Below are 26,075 nucleotides of genomic sequence, written 5' to 3' on the forward strand. Positions count from 1 at the left end.
GTGAGTGTGCCCCCATTTCTTCCCAGGACCTGACTAATTCTGGTAACTATTCCTCAGCACCCCATTTATCCTGGGGGCTAGAAGGGGACCTCTGATGACTTTGGAGCATCCATAGACGTATCACTGATCCCTAAGGCAAAGCAAGGTAGAAGGGCATCCAAATGAACCTGAGAATGGATAAGTTGTAGGTATAAATTGGAAGGGACATTGCCTGGAGATCCAGTGATTAGGACTCAGTGTTTTTTACTGTTGAGAGCTGGGTTCGATCCTTGGTTAGGGAAGTAACATTCCACAAGCCATGCAGTGCGGCCAAAATAATTTTTTTTTTAATTTAAAAAAAAAATGTTAAAGCACTATACAAAATTCTCAGACACAGGGACTACACGATTTATAATAAGGAAAGCGTCCTGCTTTCTCCCTTTAGTCATCAATATGATGCTGCAAGCTGTAGCTGGAGACACAGGTCAGAGTGCCAGAGCTGTGAACTGGGCTTTATTCCTGACACCACTGGGGTCAAGTGACCTTCACTGCTGGGGCCTGCAGGAAGAATTCAGGCATGACATGAGTGCTTTTAGAGAGACTGATGTGCCAGGCGCTGTCCTGGGCTCAAAGGACAAAAAGGTCAATCGGCCTTTGTCCCCCTGGTCAAGGGAGAGGGAGAAATACAGTCAACCAGACAATCGCATCAGAGACTGCGGATGCTCCTATATACACAGGCTCAGGGTCCCTGCCCCCCAGAGCGGCCAGCAGCACTGAGACCAAGCGGATGCAGCATGAGCTTCCAGCAGAAGACACGACAGTTACTAGACCAGGGCAACACTCACTCCAGTCTCCAGAGTCAGCACAGATTCATAGCTATGTCAGCCTCCTCATAACCTGAGAGAGAACCGCCCTCCAACAGGAGAGAGTCCCATAGGGCTGTTTGCTCATACATGCATGCAGGAGAAGAACCTCTGTCCCAAATGAAATTTGGGCCAAACTAATAAGGGATGGCAGGCAAGCTGTGGCCCAGGCAGAAGTAAACACCACTCTGCTCACCCTGCTTCCACCACTGACACCATTAGCAGAGGCCTAAAAGCTCAGGTGCTCCCCTCAGGGCATTCTGCCCCAGGGGCACAATGCAGTGAAAGCCTCTGCTCACTGGGAGCCTTTGGGAGTGGGAGTGAGAGGGAAACCTATTTAAATGCTGGCATGTGATGCGAGGGGAAAAGTCAAGGCTAGGTCTAGACCCTGGACTGAAGCTGCCGGGGACAGGGGTGGGGAGGCAGGACCTCCCAGAAGACAGATGCTGTCGCAGCAGCTGGGGAGAGGCACACAGCTGGCCACAGAGGCTGTTTCCCCAGTTAGTAGGGAAAACCCAACAAAGGTAGAAGAGACCTTGGTTTGAGCCGCAGTGTCAACACAAGTCACTGTGTGATCTTGGAACAGCTGCTTTATATCCCTGGACCTCATTGACTCACCTGTAAAATGGAGATAAAAATAAATACCCCACTGGATAACTGAGGGGATCAGACACATACGTGCATGACTGAACTGATGCTTGTTCATGTCACTGACTGCACCCAGCACAAAGAGAAGCTGGGTGTCATCCCCTGGCTTTAACGTCCTCATCTGTAAAATGGGGACATGATTCTACTTACCCTCTAGGGGTCGTTGAGGATAAGTGGTCCTCCAACTCTAACATCCATCAGAAGCCCTGGAGGGTGTGTTAACACAGAGTGCGGGGTCCCTCCCCCAAAGTTCCTCATTCAGGAGGTTTTGTAGGAGCCCGAGGATTTCCTGCAACCAGGTGATGCTGATGCTGGCGGTCTAGGGACCCCACCTCAAGAACCACTCTAGCTAAAGCTCTCTGAGAAGTGTCTCTGGTTAAACACTCCACAGACGTTAGCTGTGATTCTGTTGGGAGAGGAGGGGTGTCCACAGAATCTGTTTCCGACTTTCTCTGAGGAGGACCACCCCCCTCACTTCTACAGAACAAGGAGAGGCAGAGCTCCGCCCACAGCTACCCCAGTCTCCCTTTCCTCTTTCAGGGTGAGGAAAAGGCAGAGGGAGAAGAACAGGGAACACAGGCTTCTCCTGCACAAAAGTAAAGCCCTGGAAGTCAGAAGAGCCAGATGGTGGGCCTAGCTCTTCCTCTGGCCAGCTGGGTGATCTTGGACAAGTGACTTAACCTCTCTGGTCCTCAGTGACTCCTTTATAAAGGGATTCAGAGGCCCCCAGTCAGGCCAGTGTGCCAGCTTGGAAACAGATGCCCCAGCCCTGATCAAGCCTTCGGCTGAGGCAGCCCCAGCAGATGCTTGAACTGCAACCTCAGGAGAGACCTGAGCCACAACCCCCAGCTAAGCTGCTCCCAGATTCCCACTTTTCAGAAACTATGAGATAATAAAATGCATGTGGCATGAAACTGTTAAGTTTTGGGAATAAGTTGCCCTGAAGCAATAAATAAGATACTCAAGGGAGGCATCTGAAAGGCCACACTTAGAGCTTGCTGCTAAGTCACTTCAGTCGTGTCTGACTCTGTGCGACCCCATAGACGGCAGCCTACCAGGCTCCCCCGTCCCTGAGATTCTCCAGGCAAGAACACTGGAGTGGGTCACTTAGAGCTTGGGTCCCTGAAAATCACTACAGAAAAAAGTCCTACTAGGTACATTCCAGTGGGCTTCCCAGGTGGTGCTAGTGATAAAGAACCTGCCTGCCAATGCAGGAGATCCACCAGACTCGGTTCAATTCCTGAGTCAGGAAGATCCCCTAAAGGAGGAAATGGCAACCCATTCCAGTATTCCTGCCTGGTAAATCCTATGGATAGAGGAGCCTGGTAGGGTATAGTCCATGGAGTGGCAGAGATTGGGACATGACTGAAGCGGCTTCGTATGGAGGTACCTTCTAGTACAAGTTCCCTAGTTCAAGGGTGCGACATTCAGGGGAAAATATTTTAGCAGATTTATGTCCTTGAAGGAGCCTCAGAGACAACATATGAAGCTGATGAAATGTGAATCCAAAGGCTGTACAAGTATCTTCCAATAGTGACACGGTGTATGAAAAGATGTCAGACAAACCCCTTCACTGTGGGGTAATTATAGAAAGACCCTGAAGACGAAGTAAAAACAAAAAGACAGATCAAAATTCTGTTGGGTTTGTTAGGGACCCAGAAAATGCAGGTAAGAGGTGTCAAGGTTTATAAACATAAAACCTAAAGCAAAATGCTCAACTCCTACTGAGCTGACAAATGCAATCACAATCTGGCAGGCACCGTAAAACAACCCAACTTCTTTTTAAAGAACAGTCATGTCTTTGCTTAGACCACAGAGGAATGAGTACTCCCCATAGGGCTGCGACAGCCCCCAAACTGAAAGGTGACCCCCACATCATTCATGCCTGTCACCCAGAAGCCTTCTGAGATGAGGCACCTGCCAGGCAGAGAATAAGGACTGCAGCTCTGAGCTGATGGAGCACTGGTCCCAGCAGCTCTAATTCACAGGGTTCAGCACAGTGGTTCCAAGCACAGGCTCTAGGAAGCAAACTGCCTAGGTTTAAATGTGAGCTCCACCTCTTCCTGGCAGTATGACATTGCCATAATTATTTAACTTTTCTCAGTGGTAGCTTTCTACTCCATAAAAAGAAGAACGCATGTTATGCAGATTAAATGAGATACTTCATGTAATTTTAGCATGCTGTTTCCTACATTTGCAGGTCTCAATACATGTTCACTTTTGTTATTATTACATTGCTATTACAATTTTGAATACCGTTCAAAGCATGGGATAGAAGGAAAGGGATACTTCCTCAAGGGGTGGTGTGACATCAGCCATTACCATTCACCTGACTTTCCGTAATAATAATATCAATTGTTGCTGTTTCAGCTCTTTGACATTCCCTCCATTCAGAGATGGGGTGTATGCCCTTCTCCCTTCAAAGTGGGTGGGATTTTGTAACTGTTTCAACCAACAGACTATACTATGGACAAAAGTGACACCATGTGACTTTTGAGATCAGGTCATTAAAGTGTTTCTGTTCTGCCTTGCTCACTGGAATACTTGTACTTAAAGCCATCAGCTGCCATGGAAGTAGCTGGCCATCCTGGAGCTGCCATGTTGTGAGGAAGCTCAAACCAGCCACAGAGAGAGACCACAAGGAAGGCCCCAAATCTATAACAGTGAAGAAAGACACCAGGCCAATGCCCACAGCTCCAACCCTCGCTGTTCCAGCTCCAGCCACTAACTAACTGCACGAGCCCTTCTACCCGCCAGGATCACTCAGCTAAGCCCTTCTCAAATCCCTCACCCACAGACACCATGAGAGCTAACAAAATGATTGGTGTTGTTTTAAGCCATTTTGTTTTAGGTGATCTCTTAGGCAGCAATTGGCAACCGGAAGATTCATAATAAGCATATGTGACACCTATCCAGGGTTACTTTCCCACCTGCTATCTCATTTCATCTGCACAGGGAAGAACACATTATTATTCTCATTTTGTATTAATAAAATAGACTCCAAGAGAGTAACTGAACTGCCCCGGGTCACATGGCTGCTGCTGCTGCTGCTAAGTTGCTTCAGTCATGTCTGATTCTGTGCGATCCCATAGACGGCAGCCCACCAGGCTCCCCTGTCTCTGGGATTCTCGAGGCAAGAACACTGGAGTGGGTTGCCATTTCCTTCTCCAATGCATGAAAGTGAAAAGTGAAAGTAAAGTTGCTCAGTCGTGTCCGACTCTTAGCAACCCCATGGACTGTAGCCCACCAGGCTCCTCCATCCATGGGATTTTCCAGGCAAGAGTACTGGAGTGGGGTGCCATTGCCTTCTCCAGGTCACATGGCTAGTGAGTGGCAAAGTAAAGATTTCTGGTTAGACATTCTGACTCCAGTTTACAGTTTTTGTGCTGAACCATGGCTGACTCCCAGAATGGACCAGAACCAGAAATGCAAGAAAAATGCACATATCTGTACAAACAGAGGCAGAACTGGAGATCAAAGAGGATCATTCTGTTCCAAGTCCAGAAGCACAGAGAAACCAGTCCCTCATGGAAGCAGAATTGCCCTGACAACAGAAACATGCAGGAAGAAAATGGGCAGCAGTGACTTGAAGGGGACATCATTAGGGAACGATAAGAGGGCACAAGGCTCCAATTTCTATCACCAGCGATCTCAGCTGACAGCCCAGGTGTCATTACAGAAGCGTTTTCAGAAATACTTGTCATAGCCCAGAGAAGTTCCAGTGCCACCAGAGATGATGACAACGTCCCTAGTTATGAGGCCCTGCATGCTGACAGGGTGTCAGGACCAGCTTCAGCACTCATAACCATAAGCGCTGCCGAAGGAGGAGGATTCTATTTTGACTCTGACTGACATTTCTTGTTTGCCTATATGGAATTTTCCCTAAAATCTTTAAAGATGCCAAGTGATGGAAACAGAGGAAGCTTATTGCTAATAGGTCTGAAGCCAGCATCGCAGGGCACATGTGCCCCTGGAGGAGACAACATTGAAATAAGATGCCAGCGGGCCAGAACTTGCTAATTCATCTATGGAACCTCTGAACAGAATCCAGGGTTCACAGGTGAATTCCACCAAAAAAAAAATAAATAAATAAATAAATAAAATAAAAAGAAGTGACATTATCAAGACACACACAGAGTATAATAAACGAACAAGGACTTCTCTAGCACTCCAATGGTTAAGACTCTGAGCAGGGATGGGTTCAGGTCGAGGAACTAAGGTCCCTCATGCCATGGGGTGTACTCAATAAATAAATGTACAAAACCTTAATTCTCAGGTACAAAAGACTAAAAAATAAGTTATGGTAGCAACAAGCCCAAGATCTTTATCTTTCAAAGAGCATAGAGATAAAGTGAACCCCACAATTTATTTTAGTTGTTCTTTAAAGCAGTAGTTTCCAAACAGTTTCTACTATCTCAGAATCATTTGGATACAAAATTTTAATACCTAAATTTTGGGCCCTATTCTCAGGGATTCTCAATCAGTAGGATGGATGGGTTCCATGAATATGGATGTTTGGTTATGTAATTCTAATGTACAACCCAATCCGGTAACTACTCATTTGACAGAGAATGTTCACTGTAACCATAACATCGGTTGTCTAGTAGCCAAGGGCTTCCCCAATGGCTCAGACAGTAAAGAATCTGCCTGCAATGCAGGCAACCTGGATTTGTTACCTGGGTCTGGAAGATCCCGTGGGGAAGGAAATGGCTACCCACTCCAGTATTCTTGTCTGGAGAATTCCATGGACAGAGGAGCCTGCAGACTACAGTCCATGGAATCACACAGAGTTGGACGTAACTGAGCGACTAACACTTTCACTTTCTAGTAGCCAAACTCCAAAATGTTAACAGAGAATGTGGCTTCCTTGAAGAAAAATCTGTTTTCTAGGCTCCCTTGCAGCCAGGTGGCAGCTAAAGGTACCAGCTAAATGAAGTTCTGCCAATGTGATCTAAAAGGGACTGACTGTGAAGTTTCTAAGACGTGTTCTTAAAGCAAGCTGATACACTCACCCTTCCTGCTAGTTGGAATGTGACTGACAGAGCTGAAGCTCTGACAGTCATTAAAGACTATGCAATGACCTTGAGAATGCCAGTCAAGCCAGCTGGGTGACAAGATACAGGAAGCCTGCATTCCAGATATGAACATCCCTACATGACAGCCTCCAGATTTCTTATATGTAAATAGAAACAAGGTGCAAAGTAGCTGTTACTTAGAATTGTTTGATAAACAGTGAAATCAACTACTAACACAATAATAATGCCACGGTTTGCCTAAAGTTCTAGTATTGTTACATTGTTACCACTGAAACAGTTTGAGGCAAGAACTTGATTTTAATCCATAACACACAAATAAAGAAACCAACACTCAGAAGAGTGATGTAAAGTGCTCAGAGCCTCACCACCATCAAGGTAGGAAGGGAGCCAGATTTGGGCTCCTGTCTCCCACGTTGAAAGCCTTTTTTAAAAAAAAATGGGGGTATAACTGTTTTACAATGTTGTGTTGGTTTCTGCTGTATGACAAAGTGAACCAGTTACATGTATACATATACCCCCTCCCTCTTGGATCTCCCTCCCATCCATCAAAAGCTTGTGCACCCCAATGTTCATCACAGCACTGTTTATAACAGTCAGGATATGAAAGCAACCTGAATGTCCACTGACAGACGAATGGATAAAGAAGATGTGGTACATATATACATTACTGAAATATTATTCAGTAATGTATAAATAATAAAATTATTTAAATAATTTTATTTAAATAAATAAATAAATAAAATTATATAAATAATAAAATTATTATTATTCAGAAAATATAAAGGAGTGAAATTGGGTCATCTGTAGAGATGTGAATGGACCTAGAGTCTGTCACACAGAGTGAAGTCAGAAAGAGAAAAACAATTATTATATATCAACACATGTATGTAGAATCTAGAAAAATGATACAGGGCAGGAATAAAAAGCCAGTGGTCTTTTGCCCACACTATTTTGTGGGACACTTGGGGCAGAAGCCCTCTTTAGAAATAGGATGTGTGTATCTCAGAAAGCTGAGCAGGAGAAGGAAGCCACTGGCCACACAGGCAACAGCAGGAAGAGGAATCCTCAGTTTTCGCCCTCTGTTACATTTGCACCCTCCCATTTTTTTTTCCTTTTCCTTTTCTATTTTTCACCTCCTTAATCTTACCCAGTGGTTTAAGTCAGTCTGAGTCATAATAATGTAAACACACTCGAGGAAAAGCATTTCCTCCCCCGGGCCAGCCCACATTCTAAACTGATGTCATGATCATAACCAGAGAGTAGAGAAGCCGAAAGAAATCAAACCAGCCTTCCCTCAGGCAGGGAAAGACCATTCCCAAGTTAGGGCCCAGCCCAGACCAGCCTAGATCATCAACATTTAACTGTTAAAGTTGCTAAGTGATCATTTTCAAAGATGTAAAACAGAGATCTTCCATAACAGAGGCCACTAGCAATGGTTGTAGACAATTAAATGAGACTGGGCCTGGCATATAGTCAGTACCTACTTATAGGAAGCAGATCACCAGGCAATTTAACATAATTCCTGTCTTATGCTCTCCTGAATGCATACCATGCCTTGGCTAACCCACTGATTCTTTTCCTAGATAGAGGGAAGAATGAAGAATTATGCAGTTAACAAATGACTAGCTGGCTCTCTACTCCCCAACAGCGCCCCCAAGCAACCTGGCAGGTGGACCATGCAGGCAAGATAACACTTGGAGGAGTCAGTCACACGATGGAGAAGGATGCAGAACCCAACTTCCTGCCTCGATGACTCAATGAGATTCTCCCCTTCTCCCCTTTCCCCTTTCAAACCTGTAGGACTTCCCTGGTGGTCGAGTAGTGAAGAATCCACTTGGCAATACAGGGGACACGGGCTCTATCTCTGGTCCAGGAAGATTCCACATGCTGTGGGGCAACTGAGCCCGTGTGCCACTGCTCCTGAGCCCGCTCACTTAGAGCCCATGCTCCCCAAGAGAAGCCACCACCACGAGAAGCCCATATAAACTGGAGAAGTAGTCCCTCTGGCCACAACTAGAGAAAACCTGCACACAGCAGTGAAGACCCAGCACAGCTGAAAATACATACATAAATAAACAAATTTTCTTTACAAAGTGAAACAAAAATGAAATTTATGAAGGAAAAAAATGATCATGGCAGAGCACAATCTTCAGAGTTGGTTTCGGATCCCAAGTCCATCTTCTCCCCAGACTGCCAGATTTAGGATTAAAACATCTTTCCTTTCTATTAATACTTGCCTCTCAAATTATTGACTTTTGAATGGTGAGCAGACAAACCTGAGTTTGGGAACAAACAGAATTTCTCTTTTCGTCCATCATCTCTTCCTGACTTCCCACCTCAGAAGGTAAGAACCAGAAGAAAGGGAATTTTGTCTCTTTTCCCATCACTGCTATTTCCTAGCACAGAAAACAGTGTGAGATCCACAACAGAGACTCAATAAATACTCGTTGGATGAATGATGACGAAACCGCAGCCACTTCCCTGCCTGGGTTCTCTGGGCTCACCTGACCAACCATCTCACCATGCCCTAAATCCTTTCTTGCTTGACAGAGTCTTGCTTCACGTTTTCCCTACCCACACACACAGTCCTCATAGGACATCCCCCATCTACCTTTCTCCACCTCTCCACCAGCCCACACTTCAACCAGTGTGGAGAGTCCACAAGAAATGTTCCAGTCCTCAGGGGCTCTCCCTGACCACTACAGTCTACAATCCCCTCCCTGACCTTGCACAGACCTGAGTCTACATCACTTCATAACTAAGCCCTGTATCTGCTTATGACATACTACAGTGTCTCACTGATATCACTAAAAACCTTCTTCACGTGAATAGCATCTTATAGTTCGCAAATTCTTCTCTCTTCAGGGAGTTCGAAGTTTAAACATTATGAGAATGTGGTCAGGAAACAGAATAAACAAACACCAAGTAATATATGTCTGTATCTAACTAAAAATAACAAAAATGACCCACAATTGAAAACACAGTCTGTACCAGACAGTATTTGTGGCTTTCTCTGGCCATCCCACCTCCTTTTCACAATACTGCATGAAGCAGGTGTTATTTTCTAAAGTTTATTGAGGAGGCACATCTGAAGTTCAGAGAGGTTAGGTAATTTGTTCAAGCACTCACAGCTAAAGCCAACAGGGTTAGGCAGTGAACTCAGGCTTCTTTATCTCAAAAGGTCTTGCTTTTAACAAGGAGGGGCTTCTCTGGTGGCTCAGACGGTAAAGAATCTGCCTGCAATGCAGGAGACTCGGGTTCGATCCCTGGGTCAGGAAGATCCCCTGGAGAAGGGCATGGCAACCCACTCCACTATTCTTGGCTAGAGAATCCCACGGACAGAGAAGCCTGGAGGGCTACAGTCCATGGGGTCTCAAAGAGTCAGCCACGACTGGGTGACTAACACTTAACAGAGATGCTCTAATTTCCCTCCACTAGGACTAGAAGAAGTATAAAATGAGTGTGTGTGTCTGTCCTCATGCACATTCAGAGCACAGAAGAGCATAGATGTATGAAGGAGAGGGCTGAGGGGCAGCAAGGAGAGGCAGTGGGTAAGTTTTTCAAATGACCAAAGAGTTGCTAAGAAAGCCAGCATACCCTAAAAGGGGGAAAATGAAGGAAAGCTATCGAAGTTCAAAAAACTGCTTTAGATGAGCAAGTCTCTGGTTCTGAATTACAGAAGCTGGGTGTAAAGTGAGAATGAGGTCCAGGGGAACTGCCCAGCTGAGCCACAGGCCAGGGATAGCACTGTCACTGGAGGCTAAGAAACAGGGCCCCCAGGATGACAGCTAGAAATTCTCAGCATGCCAAAATGAGCCGCAAAGAAACAAGTAGCAGTTTCCATCAACTGGCTGCTCTTAATACCTCTGTGGTGCAGGCTTTCTTATCCCCATTTTTCAGATAAGGAAAACTGAGGCTGAGGCTTAAACAATCTGCCAGGCAAAGTGAGTAACCAGGCCAGATTCACGCCCAGGCCTGGGTCAAGGATGCCAGCTCTTTCCAGGCCCCTGGCCATGCTTCCAGGAGGCATTGGCCTGGGGCCAGGATGGGCAATGCGGGGCTGGGTCCTTGGAAGGTTCCCAGGGCTCTTTACCTCGCACTTCTCCACGACTGGCTGCTGCCCGCACTCGGAGCTGTTGCCTGCCACGATGCCGGCGCGAAGATTCTCACTGTCGCCGGTGCCCTCCTCCATGGAGTAGGTCTTAGAGTGGTTGCCACGCCGGTGGGATGGGCTGCGGCCCTGGGCCAAGCTGAGCTGCCGGCGGAGGGCACGGTTCTCCTCCTCCACCTCGCGCACGCGCACCTCCAGGCTCTCGCGCTCCCGCTGGCTGGACGCAGTGTACCGGGGGCTGTGCGGCTGGGCCTCCAGCGGGGACAGAGACACCGGCTTCCCATCTGTGGGCAAGATGGGAACAGTTAAGGTCGAGGAAAACAACGTGAGCCCCTCCACGTGCCCGGGACATCCAGATTCCTTGCACAGTCCCACTGAGAAGGGAAAGCAGGTGGAAAGTGAGTTACACATATATGCATCCAGAGTGAACTGGGAACAGAGTTGAAAACAGAATGACTTGCCATGAGGGTAAAAAACTAACATGCTGCTTAACTATTTACAATCGCCAAGACCAGAGTCCATTGACAGGATAAAGCTGTGGTATATACCCTTGGGAACATTACTCAGCCATGGAAAGAGAGAATGCCATTTGCAGCAACATGGACGGACCTGGATATTATCATACTAAGTCAAAAGCAAATATCATATGATATCTACTATATGTGGAATCTAAAATATGATACAAACGAACTTATTTATGAAACACAAAGAGATTCAAGAGGCTTAGAAAACAAACTTTGGTTATGAAAAGGGATATGGAGAGTAAATTAGGAGTTTGGGATTAGAACATTCAAACTACAATATATAAAATAAACAAGGTCTTACTGTATGGCATGGGGAGCTATATACAAAATCCTGTAATAAACCATAATGGAAAAGAATATGAAAAAGAATATGTATATATGTATAATTGATTCACTTTGTTGTACAGCAGAAACACAATACTGTAAATCAACTATACTTCAGTTAAAAAAAGAAAAACTAACAGGCTGTTTAGAGAAGACAATTGTAATTTTCCTAATTAAATCCACTGTCTTCTTTTCCCTACTGGGCACATTTCCAGGTAGATATTCTCGTTAGCAATAAAATATGAATATGAAGGAGGCGGTGGTGGGAGGGAAGGAGAAGAATGGGGGTGGATAGGAGGAAGTGGAGAAGAGCAAAAGGAAGAGAAGAAATAAAAAGGAGAAATATTAACTACTAAGTTTATTTAGTTCTTCCTATGTAAACTCCTATTCATCCTTCAAAACCCAGTTCCAGAAGCATCACCTCTCAAGGGAAGCCTTCTTCAATTTTCAGATAAAATATCTATCAGCATATTTCAACACAGCACTAAGACAAATATGTATCTATCATACTGGATTTGGTAAATTGTTTTACTAAATGTTTCCTTTGAAGATTGAGAGCTTAATAAGGATAAAAACTGGGTCTTACTTATCTTTGTGGTAACATTATATCTGATAAATGCTGGCATGGTAGATGCATCTGTCCATGCCAAGAGTAAAATAGTTAAGTGCAAAAACGAAGAAGGAAGTAGAAGCATAATCATGTAACTGAATGCCAGAAACAGTCTATACACTGTCAGAAACCATACACAGAGAGGGCAACTACATCTCTCAAAGTCACATGAACGGAACATAGGGGGATCAGAATTTATACCAGGTTACTCTTGTCTCAGAGCCTGTGCAATCTCCACTTAAATGCAATTTCATAAAAGGCCATATAAAGAGCCATGGATTTAAAAATGAATACAAAAGCCCCTTCTCTAAGGATACTTAGCATAACTCCTTGTATACAGTAGGTGCTCAATGCAATCTTACTGTTGAGGAGCCACAGGGACACAAGACACACCCCAAACTGTCCCATGCTGCAGAAATCCCGGGATCCAGCTACAACACAGCTGCCTCAGAGACAACCAAGCAAAAATCACGTCTCTAGAAAATTATCCTCTCTCAGCCGCCTGCTAAAAAAAAAAAATATATATATATATATATGCTCTTTTTTTTCCTCCCACTTGGAGTTTTTCTCCTTCCTGCCCAGACCCCACTGAGCTTGCAGACTGTCCCAGGGAGACTGTGTGACTCACAAAACTTGAGGATCAAAGACTGTGATGAATTACACCCTATGAGTTTCACCTGTGTTGCCTTGCCGTGACGGCCTCTGCCCAGGGCCTTTTGATGTGTCTGTGGGTTTGCACAAACACAACTCCTTTTTTCCCTCTTAATCACCTCAGGGTAAAACACCTGAGCTCTGGGTCCTCTGCTATCCACACAGCAAATATGACTTGCTGAATTCCACTGCTCGGGACCACAGATCAAAGGCCGAGGCAGAGTGTGTGGGGACATGAAATCACAGGTTGATTAGGACTGCATTGTTACCAAGCTCTCTGATTACAAGCTCGACCCAGGCTTTTGAAACCTGTCTCCTTGGTTGGTAAAACCAAATTAGTTTCACTGAAAATGAAGAAGAAAAGGTAGCAACAGCAATTGTGTTTTCTCAGCCAACATCGACCCTTCCAGCAGGGGTGAGGAAGATGACCACCTAGCTCCATCAGTGGGCAGGACAGTTAGGCTTTATACCTGCTATGGCTCTGTGTGGGGCTGGGTAGCTGACAATGGTAATGTCTTGGGTTATCACAGCACAAGCAGGTGGCCATTGGCGTTCCCATTACAGATGAGGGAACTGAGCCTCTAAAAGTTTAAGCCGTATTCCCCTCGTGGTGACAGGAAACAAGGTCTCTGTGACTGCACGTGGCCGAGCTCCTGCATTTAGGCCCTGAATTGGAGGTATAGTTGTTCTGGTGTCTCAGGGGTCTTCTTTTTTCTGAAAGGACCTTAGCATATTTGGGGAGGAACCCAGGAGGCTCTGAAAGCCCACCAGGATCCCAGAAGCTCCGGAAAAAAAATATAACAAATGGAAACTCTAATAAATTTGTTCTTTAGAGGGATTAAATACTCTCAACTTTGGTTTTCCATTCTCTGAGAGTGGAAACCCTCACCCTGCAAGGGTGACAGGAAGTGTAAGACACTGAAATACCAACCATTTGGCCTCTCATTGGAAGGCATTTGGTGTCAATTAGTTCCCGCAACCCCTGTCCAAGGGGTGCACGTGATGTTATGGCCAAAATGAGCTGATGCTGTAAATTAGGGTGCTGAGGGCTCTCCATCTACTGAATACAGGCTGTTCTCTGAGTGGTCCTTGGGAGCAAGTGGCCAGCAAACTTTCACTTACTTTGATATGTGGCATCCCTGCACCTTCTTCCCTTCAGCCTTAGGCAGGTCAAATTTCATCCAGAGGCAAGAGAGAAAGGCAAACAGGGTTCCCATGGGGACGCGGTCACTTCCTCTAGCTCCTCTCCCCAAAGCTCCGCATTTTGCGTTATTTCTAATTCTTTGATTATGTGCTTGTAAAGACACAATTATGTAATCCCGAAGCAATTCTAAATCCAGGGTAGTGAGAATGCTTTCAGTAACCTGTGTCCATTTCCTGCTTTAAATCCCAGCTGGTTTTGACCAAACATAGCTCTCAAAGACTTGCAGGTGTTTTCTCTACCATAAAACTCCATAAATTTGTCATTGATGAAGTCACATAAAAATAATAAAGTAATAAAAGCCAGGCCTCAAGGAGGGGGGAGCTGATGTTAAAGCAACATGCTTGACTGTGCCCAGTGCCTGGCACCTAAGAAGGGCTCAGTAAACAGCAGGGAGGGAGATGGGAGGGAGATTCAAAAGGGAGGGGGTATATGTATACCTATGGCTGATTCATGTTGAGGTTTGACAGAAAACAAAATTCTGGAAAGCAATTACCCTTCAATTAAAAAATAAATTAAAAAAAAAGAATTGCTGGTTTGTGTGTTTGTCTGAACAGTGCACCACCTTGAGCAGGACCCTTCATCTTCCTCAGCTGGTTTTTCATTCTGACAGGGAGTGAGTGTCCTGGAGATGTGCTCCAATGCCCTTCTCAGCTCTAACTTCCCAGGAGCTCAAGTACAGATGGACCCTCTGTCTCTAACCCGGGCGACCCATCCAGTACTTCGTGGGCAGAAATCAAGACAGTGGGGCCCATTGCCCTGCCACTGCTCATTCCAGTTTTATTCAGCCTGACTCTGGCTTTTGTTCCTGGACTACTCTCCTCTCTGGCTCCTGCCCCTTTTGCTCCTGCTGCTCCTAGCCCTCTGGAGGTGGGGTGAGGAGACAGTTAGGACAGTGCAAGCTCTGCTCTCTTAGAAGTGATTTGAACATCTCTGTGATGCTTTCTGGGCCCTGGTCTATCCCATCACATGGGACTTTTTGGCCTATGGAAACTACTGTACCCACAGCAATTATTTGTCATGCTGGCAGTGGTGAAGCTTTCCCCTCCAATCCAGCTTGGATAAAATTCCGGCCCAATACACATGCCGAGCACATAGCCCGCCCCACATGCAACTCATCACCTGAATTCAACCAAGTAGTCTATACACTAGTCACCAAGATAGGTCCACTGGTGCCTGTGGTTCCACACCTGCAGATTCAACCAAGCGAGATACATATTTGTTGAAAAAAATCTGCATGTTGAGGGTCAGTGCAGTTCAAACCTGTGTCATTCAAGGATCAACTGTATTTACAAAGTGACCTCATTATAATCTGAATTGCTGGGGGAAGTGGGAGAGATAGCCAAGAAAAGCAAACAAATCACATCTATTCCTAAGAGCATAGGATTTGGAATAAGAAAAGGCTGAGTCTGTATTATGGTACTGCCACCTGTTTATAATTGTGTGTTAGTCACTCAGTCATGTTTAACTCTGTGTGACGCCATGGACTGCAGTCCACCCAGCACCTCTGTCACGGGATTTTGCCAGGCAAGAGTACTGGAGTGGGTTTCCCTTCAGGCAAAGTACTTACCTTCTGTGACTCCTTGTCCCCATATGTAAAATGGTGTGTGTGTGGTGTGTGTGTGTGTGTGGTGTGTGGTGTGTGTGGTGTGTGTGGTGTGTGTGTGTGTGTGTGTGGTGTGTGTGTGTTTGTGTGTGTGTGTGTGTGTGTGTGGTGTGTGGTGTGTGTGTGTGTGTGTGTGTGTGTGTGTCAAGCATATTACCCAGCATCAGGCCTATTCAGAGTAGACACTCAAGTTTCCCCTTTCTACCCACCCCACCAAATCTGGAGGCAGGACACAAGGACATGGTGAAGAGGACCCTTCATTTCTGAGCCCCCCTGACCTTTGCTTTTCTGTTACCTTTCCTTCCAGTTTTCTTTCTTTTTTTTTTGATCTACACTCAATTTGCACACAGAGAGCATCTTTATCACATAATGCCTATACGTTTTGCTCTACAGTTCAGCCCACTTTTACAATGTCAAACAAGACATCATTTGAAATCTCACTTGACAACATCTTCCTCCTCCCTCCCAAACTTCTTAAAAAACATGAATTTATCACTGGATTTGAATCTCTGAATCCACTTGAGATGAATGTTCTGAATTAAGAATCAAAACATCTAAGATTCAGAACAAAAAAGGTAAATTGAAAATCAACCTCCGTGCAGTGCGGTGACAGAGATTAGGGACTTGGCATCCAGAACCTCCTAAGTGATGATCTGAATCAATTTGTGTGTGCTGAAATCTCTCTGGAGTGCTGGCATTTCACACCGTGATATCCATCATTGAAAATGGATAGATAGAACTGGGTGCTCATTAATGGAGGCAGGGCCCCTCAGCCCTGAGGCCATCCATGTTGGGGGCTCACACCAGCCCCTTCCAGAGGTGACACCCCTAGATCTTTCTAGGCAAGGACACCAGAGTCCCTGCACTCATCCTCAGATTTCATGAAGGCTGTCCCTGCCCACCCCACACCACCCCAACTACATCATCCTACCCATGATGAAGACACCGCATCCCTAACCTTTATACAGCAAAATCCCCTACGTACAATCTGTTGCCAGGGCCTGCCAATTTTCCCTTCCTGATGTTTGAAGCACTTGTTTCTCATTCTATTTCAAACATTCCATCTCAAACCCAGCCTTTTAATGGTATCCTAAAACAGGGGTCAAACTTTTTCTATAAAAGCCCAGAGACTAAATATGTTTTACTTTGCAGGCCGTGCAGTCTCGAATGCAAGGACTCAACTGGCATGGCAGCACAAAAGCAGACACAGAAATTCCTAATGAGTATGGCTGTGTTCCAACAAAACTTTATTTAAAACAACAAGTGCTGGGCCAGATTTGGCCTGCAAGCCCTAGCCTGGGCCATTGTTCTAGCACATTGGTCTCCTCAGTTTGTCTCCCCACTTCCAATTTCTCTCTCTTCCAGCCAGCCTTACTCACAGGTGCCAAGGATCATGTTCTTAATGAGAACTCTATTTCCGTCACATTTTGCAATTTGAAAAATGTACAGAAGCCACTCTGTCTGCTTCAACGTCATCAATCAAACACTTCGTCAGTTCCTATTGAGCACATGTCCTGCGCTTAGAGGCTGTGTCATTTCATTTTAATTCATATAACACTTTAAATGAAGTGGGTGTTCTCACTGTGTTAGACAAATGGGAAAAAGAAGAAGAAACAGGCTCATGATTTAACTTGTTCAATGTCATCCCAGCAACAAACAGCAAACGGAGCAATTTGAACCCAGGTTCATTGGCTCCAGATCAACTTCTCTATTTGCCCCAACCATAATGTTTCCTATTTGCCCCTCTCCAAACAAGTACAATCTAGTTTGTTGTTTCTTCTGCTTCATCTCTTGGTCCCTTAGGCAAGTGGTTCTCAGTCTTGGCTACCATTACAATCCCTTGAGAAACAACAACAACAAAAACTCCCATATTAATTAGCTCAGAATCTCTGGAGATTAAGGTCTAGATATCAGAATTTTAAGAAGCACCACTCTCCTGGTTCTCCTGTGTAGCTGAGATTGAGAAATGCTGGCTTAGGAATTTCCCCCAGTTCTCAGGCTGAGATACCACAAGCCCCAGCCACCACTGTTTGCTCCTTAAAGCAAATTTAAGAAACTGGCTTAGATACAAAGAGGTCTTTAGCAGCACTGCTGCACTTAATTCTGGTGCTGCTCTAACTCAGGGCCCAGATTCTTTGTTTGAGTCTCTACTATATTCTTAGAAGCTCCCATCACATAACCCAGGGAAACTTAATTTCCTTTATACCCTAGGCTACCCGGTGTTCTAGCTCCTCCAAGCTTGGGGCTGTTGCTGCTATCCATCCCCCTTCCTTCCAGGATGAGAGCTCTTCCCAAAGCAGGGCCCTATGACTGCAGCAGCCAGAACTTGCAGCTTCCCTGGTTCACCCAGACACCCATCTCTAAGACCAATAGGTCACTTCATTCCAATGACCTGTCCAACTCTTCACCTTCCACCTAAGGTTCTGCTCATTAGGGATGCATTTTGTAATTTTACAAAACACAATGCCCTTCTTTCAATCAACATAAAAACTTCACGTGCGTGCGTGCTAAGTCGCTTCAGTTGTCTGACTCTTTGTAACCCCAAGGACCATAGCCCTCTAGGCTCCTCTGTCCATGAGATACTCTAAGCAAGAATACTGGAGTGGGATGCCATGCGTCCTCCAGGGGTACTTCCCAACTCAGGGATGGAATCTGCATCTCCTACATCTTCCTGCATAGGCAGGTGCGTTCTTTACCACTAGGGCCACTTGGGAAGCTCAAAAACTTCACACCCTCCTTCAGTGCATTTTGAAATTGAAAAATAAATTAAACATTGTGGCCAAAGTCATTTTAGAAAAATTTAGAAATCTCAGTCCAACCTTGAAAGTTGCACGTTTTAGTGAAAGTCACTCTGTTGTGTCTGACTCTTTGTGACCCCATGGAATATACAGTCCATGGAATTCTCCGGGCCAGAATACGGGAGTGGGTAGTTGTTTCCTTCTCCAGGGGATCTTCCTAACCCAGGGATAGAACCCAAGTCTCCCACGGTGCAGGCAGATAAAACTGTTGTTAAATTTTAATCACTGGAGCCCCACGTGACAGTTGATTCTACTGATATGTCACAAGTCCAGGTATCACTAATTCTTGGTAGTTGATAGTTTCAGAGAAAGACGCAGGTCTGGGTGGAGCCATTTTCCCAAGTTCTGAACCTGTGGAATCCGACTCACCCAGAGAAGAAAAATGGGAGTGATGACATGAAAAGGCTGCTTACTTGTCATGGGATAAATAGGGTATGTTTTACCGCAAGATTCTCCAAAGTCATTTTCTGGAAGTCATGTTCAGCAACCAAAGCAAACTTGAGTTCCAGCAAAGACCCTGAAGATCATCTGGCAAAGATCAAACACAACAGTAAGGAAAGAGCGCCCCACACGCTTCTAAAAAGAATCTGCTTGTGTATTTTGGAGATTAATTAATTCTTTATCAATTGTTTCATTTGCTAATAATTTATCCTATTCTGAGGGCTGAGTTTTCACCTTGCTTATAGTTTCCTCCGCGTGCAAAAGCTTTTAAGTTTGATTAGGTCCCATTTGTTTATTTTTATTGCCATTATTCTAGGAAGTGGGTCATAGAGGATCTTGCCGTGATGTATGTCAGAGAGTGTTCTGCCTATGTTTTCCTCTAGGAGTTTTATAGTTTCTGGCCTTATATTTAGGTCTTTCATCCATTTTGAGTTTATTTTTGTGTATGGTGTTAGGAGGTGTTCTAATTCCATTCTTTTACACATAGTTGGCCAGTTTTCCCATCTCCAAAATATACAAGCAGCTCATGTGGCTCAATACCAGCAAAACAAACAACCCAATCAAAAAGTGGGCAGAAGATCTAAACAGACATTTCTCCAAAGAAGACAAAGAAGCCATTCTCCAAAGAAGATGGCTAATAAACACATGAAAAGATGCTCAACATTGCTCATTATTAGAGAAACGCAAATAAAAACTACAATGAGTTATCATCTCACACCAGTCAGAATGGCTATCATCAAAAAGTATACAGACAATAAATGCTAGAAAGGGTATGGAGAAAAGGGAACACTCTTAGATTGTTAGTGGAATGTAAATTGATACAGTCCCTATGGAGAGCAGTATGGAGATTTCTTAAAAACTAGGAATAAAGCTACTATATGACCTAGTCATTCCGTTACTAGGCATATACCCCAAGAAACCAGAACTGACAAAGACACATATACCCCAATGTTCACTGCAGCACTATTTACAGTAGCTAGGACATGGAAGCAACCTAGATGTTTATCGCTGGATGAATTGATAAGGAAGTTGTGGTACATATATACAATAGAACATTACTTAGCTACAAAAAGGAACACATTTGAATCAGTTTTAATGAGCTGGACGAACCTAGAGCCTGTTATTGTGAAGTAAGTCAAAAAGAGCAAGACAAATATCATATTAATGTATATATATATGGAATTTAGAAAGATAGCACTGATGATTCTACTTGAAGGGCAGCCAAGGAAACACAGACATTTTGGACACATTGGGGAAGGAGAGGGTGGGATGATATGAGAGAACAGCATTGAAACATATACATTATTGTATGTAAAATAGACAGCCAGTGGGAGTTTGTTGTATGATACAAGGAACCCAAAGCCAGTGCTCTTTGACAACCTAGAGGGGTGGAATGGGGACGGACGTGGGATAGGGGTTCAAGAGGGAGGGGACAATACATATAACTAATGCCAAATCATGTTGATGTATGGCAAAAACCATCACAATATTGTAAAGTAATTATCCTCTAATTAAAAAAAAAAAATATATATATATACTATAAAGAAAAAAAAAAAGGCAGAAAAGAACTGCAACCAGGAGGCCAGGAAAAGTGGCCTAGATTCATCTCATCGTAATAGATTTTTCCTTCATGAAATTGTTTTCCAGAACCTTGTCTTAAACAGCTTCATTAAGTCAAGAAAATGAAGACATTTTTAGCACCAATTTGCTGTCTCCCTAGCTGGGTTTTGGCTCGAAGTGCTTAAAGGGATCCTAATAAGCAACAGTGTCAGTGGTTTGCCCCTTGAAACTTCAGGATCAATGATTTCAAAGCTTCAATTCCCCCCCCCCCCCGCCCAAACATCCTAAGTTCTGAAAGTCAGAGACAGTTGGTCTTTGAACCACTGTTCTTATAGAAGTGTAACTGAATCTTTCCACTTCTAAATCTGGCCAATCTTATTTCTCTTTGATGTCCAAAGAATCTAAGTATTAACAGAAAGACTTTGTTGTTAGCATTGAAATCGTCACCAAACAAGACAAAGTATAATGTATTTAGAGCTCTATTTTTTATATAATTGAATGACATGGGGAGCAGAGTTGAGTTCTTAGACCACTTAGGTAGTTTAGAAAACAACTATTGGAGGTTAACAATACGGTGGACCCCAGAAAATGTGGTCTTTATTCCAATCTCAAGAATCAACCAGTGTGTGAGAGCAAAATAAATTCACATTCCCATCACCTTTGATCACTCTCTGCCCCCATTTAGTTCATTAACTTGAATCATGTGTTTCTTGCATAGCCTCAAAGATGCCCAGCTTTACTGGTGATCTTCAATGGCTGTTTCCTGTTCTATAGTCCCTTGAGACATAGTTCATATACTTGCAATAGTTGGAAAAAGTTCCCTTAATTAGGAGAGACTTCAAAACCAGAAGCAAAATGAGGACAATGATTTTATCCTTTGCAAAGTGTGAAATGGACATGCCACCCCAAGTTACCAACCAACATGGCCTTTGATGAAATAATCAGACTCAGAAATATTCTAGAATTCTTCCTTGTAATTTCCTTCTTGGAAACACTCAAGATAAATGACTTCATATTTTTCCACTGATCTATTTTTTTTTAACCTTAGCAATAAATGTGCTATTTTATATGAAATATTCATAGCCCTTATAAAATCCCACTAATATGTTCCAAGAGTAGCAAATCATATACATTGGAGAGAATCATATTTTATAGTAAACCATTCTTAATGAGGCTTACTTTTTTTTTTTTTTTTTTTGGTAACTAAAATCTTGTTCACATCAAGGAAGCTACATGGGATGAACTCTTCATCAAGGTTTTAAATTTTATATCCATCACACTAAGGATACTGAAAACTATTCTTTTCTAAAAATGTGAACTCATACTTGGTGTAAGCCTCACATTGTCATTCTTGGTGGCCATTTTTATTCATCAGAAAACATTGAAAAATAATTTTAATGAGGAGTATTGACATGAATGTCTGGTTTGGATTATGGAGGAATAGAAGATTTCAGTGGCAGACAGCAGCTGCATCAGGACTCAAGACAAATCTGCAAAGCCCTCACTCATCCATGCTGCTCCCTTCTCTTCCTCAGGGCTCTTTGTTGCTGTTGTTGTTTAGTTGCTAAGTCGTGTCTGACTCTTTTGCGACCCCATGGACTATAGCCTGCCAGACTCTTCTGTCCGTGGGGTTTTCCAGGCAAGAATACTGGAGTGGGTTGTCATTTCCTTCTTCAGGGCTTCTTCCCCACCCAGGGATCAAACCCATATTTCTTGCATTAGCCGGTGGGTTCTTTACCACTGAGCCACCAGCGAAACCCCCCTACCCCCAGGGCTCCTAGGTTATCTCATTTTAGAAGTGAAGTGTCAGAGCGGAATTCAAATCTAGGGAAAAGAGTCAAGGACTCTTGTAAAAAGGACTAAAAAGAACGATCGCCTTCTAGCACGCATGCATCTTTCACCGGACCGTGTCAGACTTGAAGGACGGTGCTCCACTCATCTAGGGAAGAAGGGGACAAACAAACAGCACAGCTCGACTTGATATTCTCCTGAGTTTGGAGGCTGGCACATTCTCATGAATGTTCTGGGAGTGAAAAAGGAAAACTGAGTGCAAAACATGACTAGAAGTTGAGACAGTATTCTCCAAGCTCTATGTCAGTGACAGGGATCACTGTGCTTATCCGCCACGGCATCTGAAATGAGGCAGGTGCCAATCTGAGCAAAGGCTCTTTCTCTGGGCTGCATGTAAGTGAGGGGAAAAACCCCATCTCCCACCTCTGGTATTTCAGGAGGTCTTGTGTCAGTGAGGACTGGCTTGATCTGCATCACGTTTTCTGGGCCCTCTGACACACCTCATCTGCTCTACATTGAACTGGCTTTGAGACATAGCCACTGCTCTTCATGCAAACCTCATACAGAAAGCCCTGCCTCAGGAGAACCCAACTTGGCCTGCAGTGTTCATGATATAGTTAGACCTGATGAGATGCTGAAAAAAAGGAGTTGGGAAGCAGACCAGCAGAAAGAATTATCCAAGACAAGCAGGACTCTTGACGTGCATGGTTAAAGTCTGAAATGGTTATGGAGCCCACCACCAGCACCAGTAATGCCATAAAGAATATGCCTACATCTCTCCAAAGAAGACATACAGATGACCAAGAGGCACATGAGAAGATGCTCAACATCACTAATTATTAGAGAAATGCAAATCAAAACTGTTACTACAATTGAAGTATCATCCCCACACTGGTCAAAATGGCCATCATCAAAAAATCTATAAACAATAAATGCTGGAGACGGTGTGGAGAAAAGGGAAGCCTCTTGCACTGTTAGTGGGAATGTAAGTTGATATAGCTACTATGGAGAACAAAACAGAAGTTCCTTAAATAACTAAAATTAGAACTATCATAGGACCCAGGAATCCTACTTCTGGGTATATACCCTGAGAAAAACAGAATTCATAATGACACATTGTACCCCGATGTTCATTGCAGCACTATTTACAATAGCCAGGACAGGGAAGCAACCCAAATGTCCATCAACAGATGAATGGATAAAGAAGATGTGGTACATATACACAATGGGATATTACTCAATCATAAAAAGGCACAAAACTGGCTCATTTGCAGAGTTGTGGATGGACCTAGAATCTGTCATGCAGAGTGAAGTCAGAAAGAGAAAAAAAAGAAAAAAAGAAAAAAACAAATATTGTATATTAATACATGTGTGTGGAATTTATAAAAATGCTACAGATGAACCTATTTCCAGGGCAGGAATAGAGATGAAGACACAGAAGGTGGACATGTGGACATGGGGAAAGGGTAGGGTGGGATGAATTGGGAGGTTGGGTTTGACATATACACATAACCATGTGTAAACAGCTGGTGGGAACCTGCTGTCTAGCACAGGGAGTTCAGCTTGGTACTCTGATGACCTAGGTGGTTGGGATAAGGGAGGCAGAGGGAGGCTCAAGAGGGAGGGGATAGATATAAAACACACAGCTGATTCACTTCATTGTACAGCAGAAACTGTAAAGCAATTATACTTCAATAATAAGAGAGACTATTTCTACACATTTCAAAGACCAGAGGAAGCGAGTATTTTTGTGAATGCGGTTGATTCTTTCAACAGCATCCCCTTCCTGTAAACTGCCACGTCACCTAAATCAATGTTACCAGCCTCGGCTCAATTGTAAATTAAAAACAAGAGAAAGCAAGCAAAAGCCTGCCTGAGCATCCCTTTGCCTATAAATGACTGCTCTGCTTTTCCTTCTCTCCTTTTCCTTTCTTCACAGTCTCCAATGCCCTCCTTATCAGTTTGACTTCAAGTTATACTCCAATTGCCATGAGCATCTATTAATATATGGAGACAAAATTTTTAAAAATAAGAAGAAAAACCCTTATCATCCTTTTTTCACCCTTTTCTGACAAATCCAAACTATCCCTTGGGAGGAAATAAGAAATGAAGCATGAGGTTTTATCAGCATAGATTGGGGGCAGGGATAGATAGAAGATTTTTATCAGGAGTTCAGTTTGACAGAAATAGTATTTTATCAGGATGGGCACTTGGCAAAGATAAGACATTACCAAGAGCAAGATAGATGCTTGGGTAAAATATCGTGCTAATACCTATTAAGAAAAAGCTTCCATCTCTACTTTTGGCAGATTGTTATTTTCTCCCAAGTCCTACTCCAGAGGTAATAGAGATTTTTCTAGAAGGTGCTTCCAACCTTATCACAGAGGCAAAAAGAAAATGAAGGACTCTCAACTCAGCTCCACTAGGGGACAAAGCTAGGAGTTTCCTTGGCAAGTTCAAAGAAGCATGGGCTTGGGTGCAGGGAGCACCTAGAGAGGACCCAAGGGATACCTGGGTGGTGGTGGTCCAGGGCCAGACTGCAATTCCTGGCCACAGATAGAAGATCCCCTGGCAGGCCAGAGGCCCACCTGAGGCTGTACTAATGGGACTGACCTCAGAAGCCACGTCAAGATGGGATAATCGGAGAGGATCTATCAAGAGGAAATCCTTATTCATCGGGCTTTCTGGAACTGCTCTTGAAATCTCCTGCACTTTCTGACTCCATTTTCTGCCTGAAGTGTACCTCCAAGAACCAGGGATCTTCACTACCCAGTTATCTCCAAAGCCCTTACACATGGAAGCCCTGTGCTAAGATGCTGGCTGGCACCACTGGCAACTGGAATGAGCATTGTTTGTGCTGTTTCATTTGCAGGTCTTGTCACCTGGTGAATTACCATTGCCTCTCCAGTACCTGGTTCAAAAGTCCCTTCGAGGCAGCCTTATCCAATCTGCCCAGAGTGGGCTGGCTGCTCTGTTCCTCTCCCAGTAACTAGATTTCCTGGAACCCCCTACCATGGATCTAAGGTGAGGGGTCTTACTATATTTGTAGCAGCTGTCTGTGCAAACTGCTTGGCACTGGGACTCCCATCCCCTCAGCACCTGTTCAAGGCAGATACTGTGCCAGGGAAGGCAGGGATGACATTGTGCCACTTTAGTTTCCTGAATGTCCAGCAGCATGTCTGTAAGTGATAGGCATTCTTACATGCTCCCAACTGTGGAAAGATGACGACGACTGAGGAGTGAAGTGATGCCCCTCATCCAAAGAGAGCCTTTCCTGGGACGTCCCTGGTGGTCCAGTGGTTAAGACTCTGTGTTCCCAATGCAGGGGGCCCAGGTTGGATCCCTGGTCAAGGAATTAGATCCTACATGCCACAACTGAAGGTCTCGCGTGCCATACTAAGACCCGGTGCAGCCAAACGAAACAGCCAAACAGATTAGAGACCTTCCTAAACCTTCTGCCCCCCACTTCAGTCAACAGCATTACTGCTGTTCCCAGTGCAACAGGCCAAAAACCCAGGGCTCATCCCTGAATTTCTTCCCTCACTTTCCACACACGCTGTGTGAGCAATGTGTCGGAATGTTGACTCTGCCTTCAAAGTACACCCTGAATCCACAATCTGACCACCATCACCACGCAAGTCCCAGGCCCCACCATTTCCCACCTGGATTCATGCAACAGCCTCCTACCCAGCCACCCTGCTTCAGTCCACTCCCCACTTAGCAGCCGGAGGACACTTAAAAATGGTTCTCAGACCCTCTTAGCACCCTGTTCAAACCACCCCTCATATGGCTTCCCATTAAACCAGAGACAAAAGCCAAACACTTCACCATGGGTTACACGGTCCCACGAAACCTTGACCACAGTTATCTATCTGACCTTAGAAAGTTCCTCCACTCCCTCTGCAGCCACCTCACTGGCCTTCTAGGCGTTC

The 26,075-nt window shown here is 44.4% G+C and overlaps 1 protein-coding gene across 6 annotated transcripts in view; it reads right to left on the reverse strand.

Moving 5' to 3' along the window:
* Nucleotides 1–26,075, reverse strand: part of LARGE1 (LARGE xylosyl- and glucuronyltransferase 1) — a 609,153-nt gene that overhangs the window by 318,497 nt on the left and 264,581 nt on the right. For all 6 annotated transcript variants that reach the window (XM_019961264.2, XM_070788583.1, XM_070788584.1 and 3 more), the window contains one exon: nucleotides 10,620–10,921. In XM_019961264.2, coding sequence (XP_019816823.1) covers nucleotides 10,620–10,921 — 302 coding nt within the window. The remainder of the gene's footprint in view (nucleotides 1–10,619; nucleotides 10,922–26,075) is intronic.

Source organism: Bos indicus, chromosome 5 (assembly GCF_029378745.1).
Source record: "Bos indicus isolate NIAB-ARS_2022 breed Sahiwal x Tharparkar chromosome 5, NIAB-ARS_B.indTharparkar_mat_pri_1.0, whole genome shotgun sequence".
Classification (NCBI taxonomy): Eukaryota; Metazoa; Chordata; class Mammalia; order Artiodactyla; family Bovidae; genus Bos; species Bos indicus.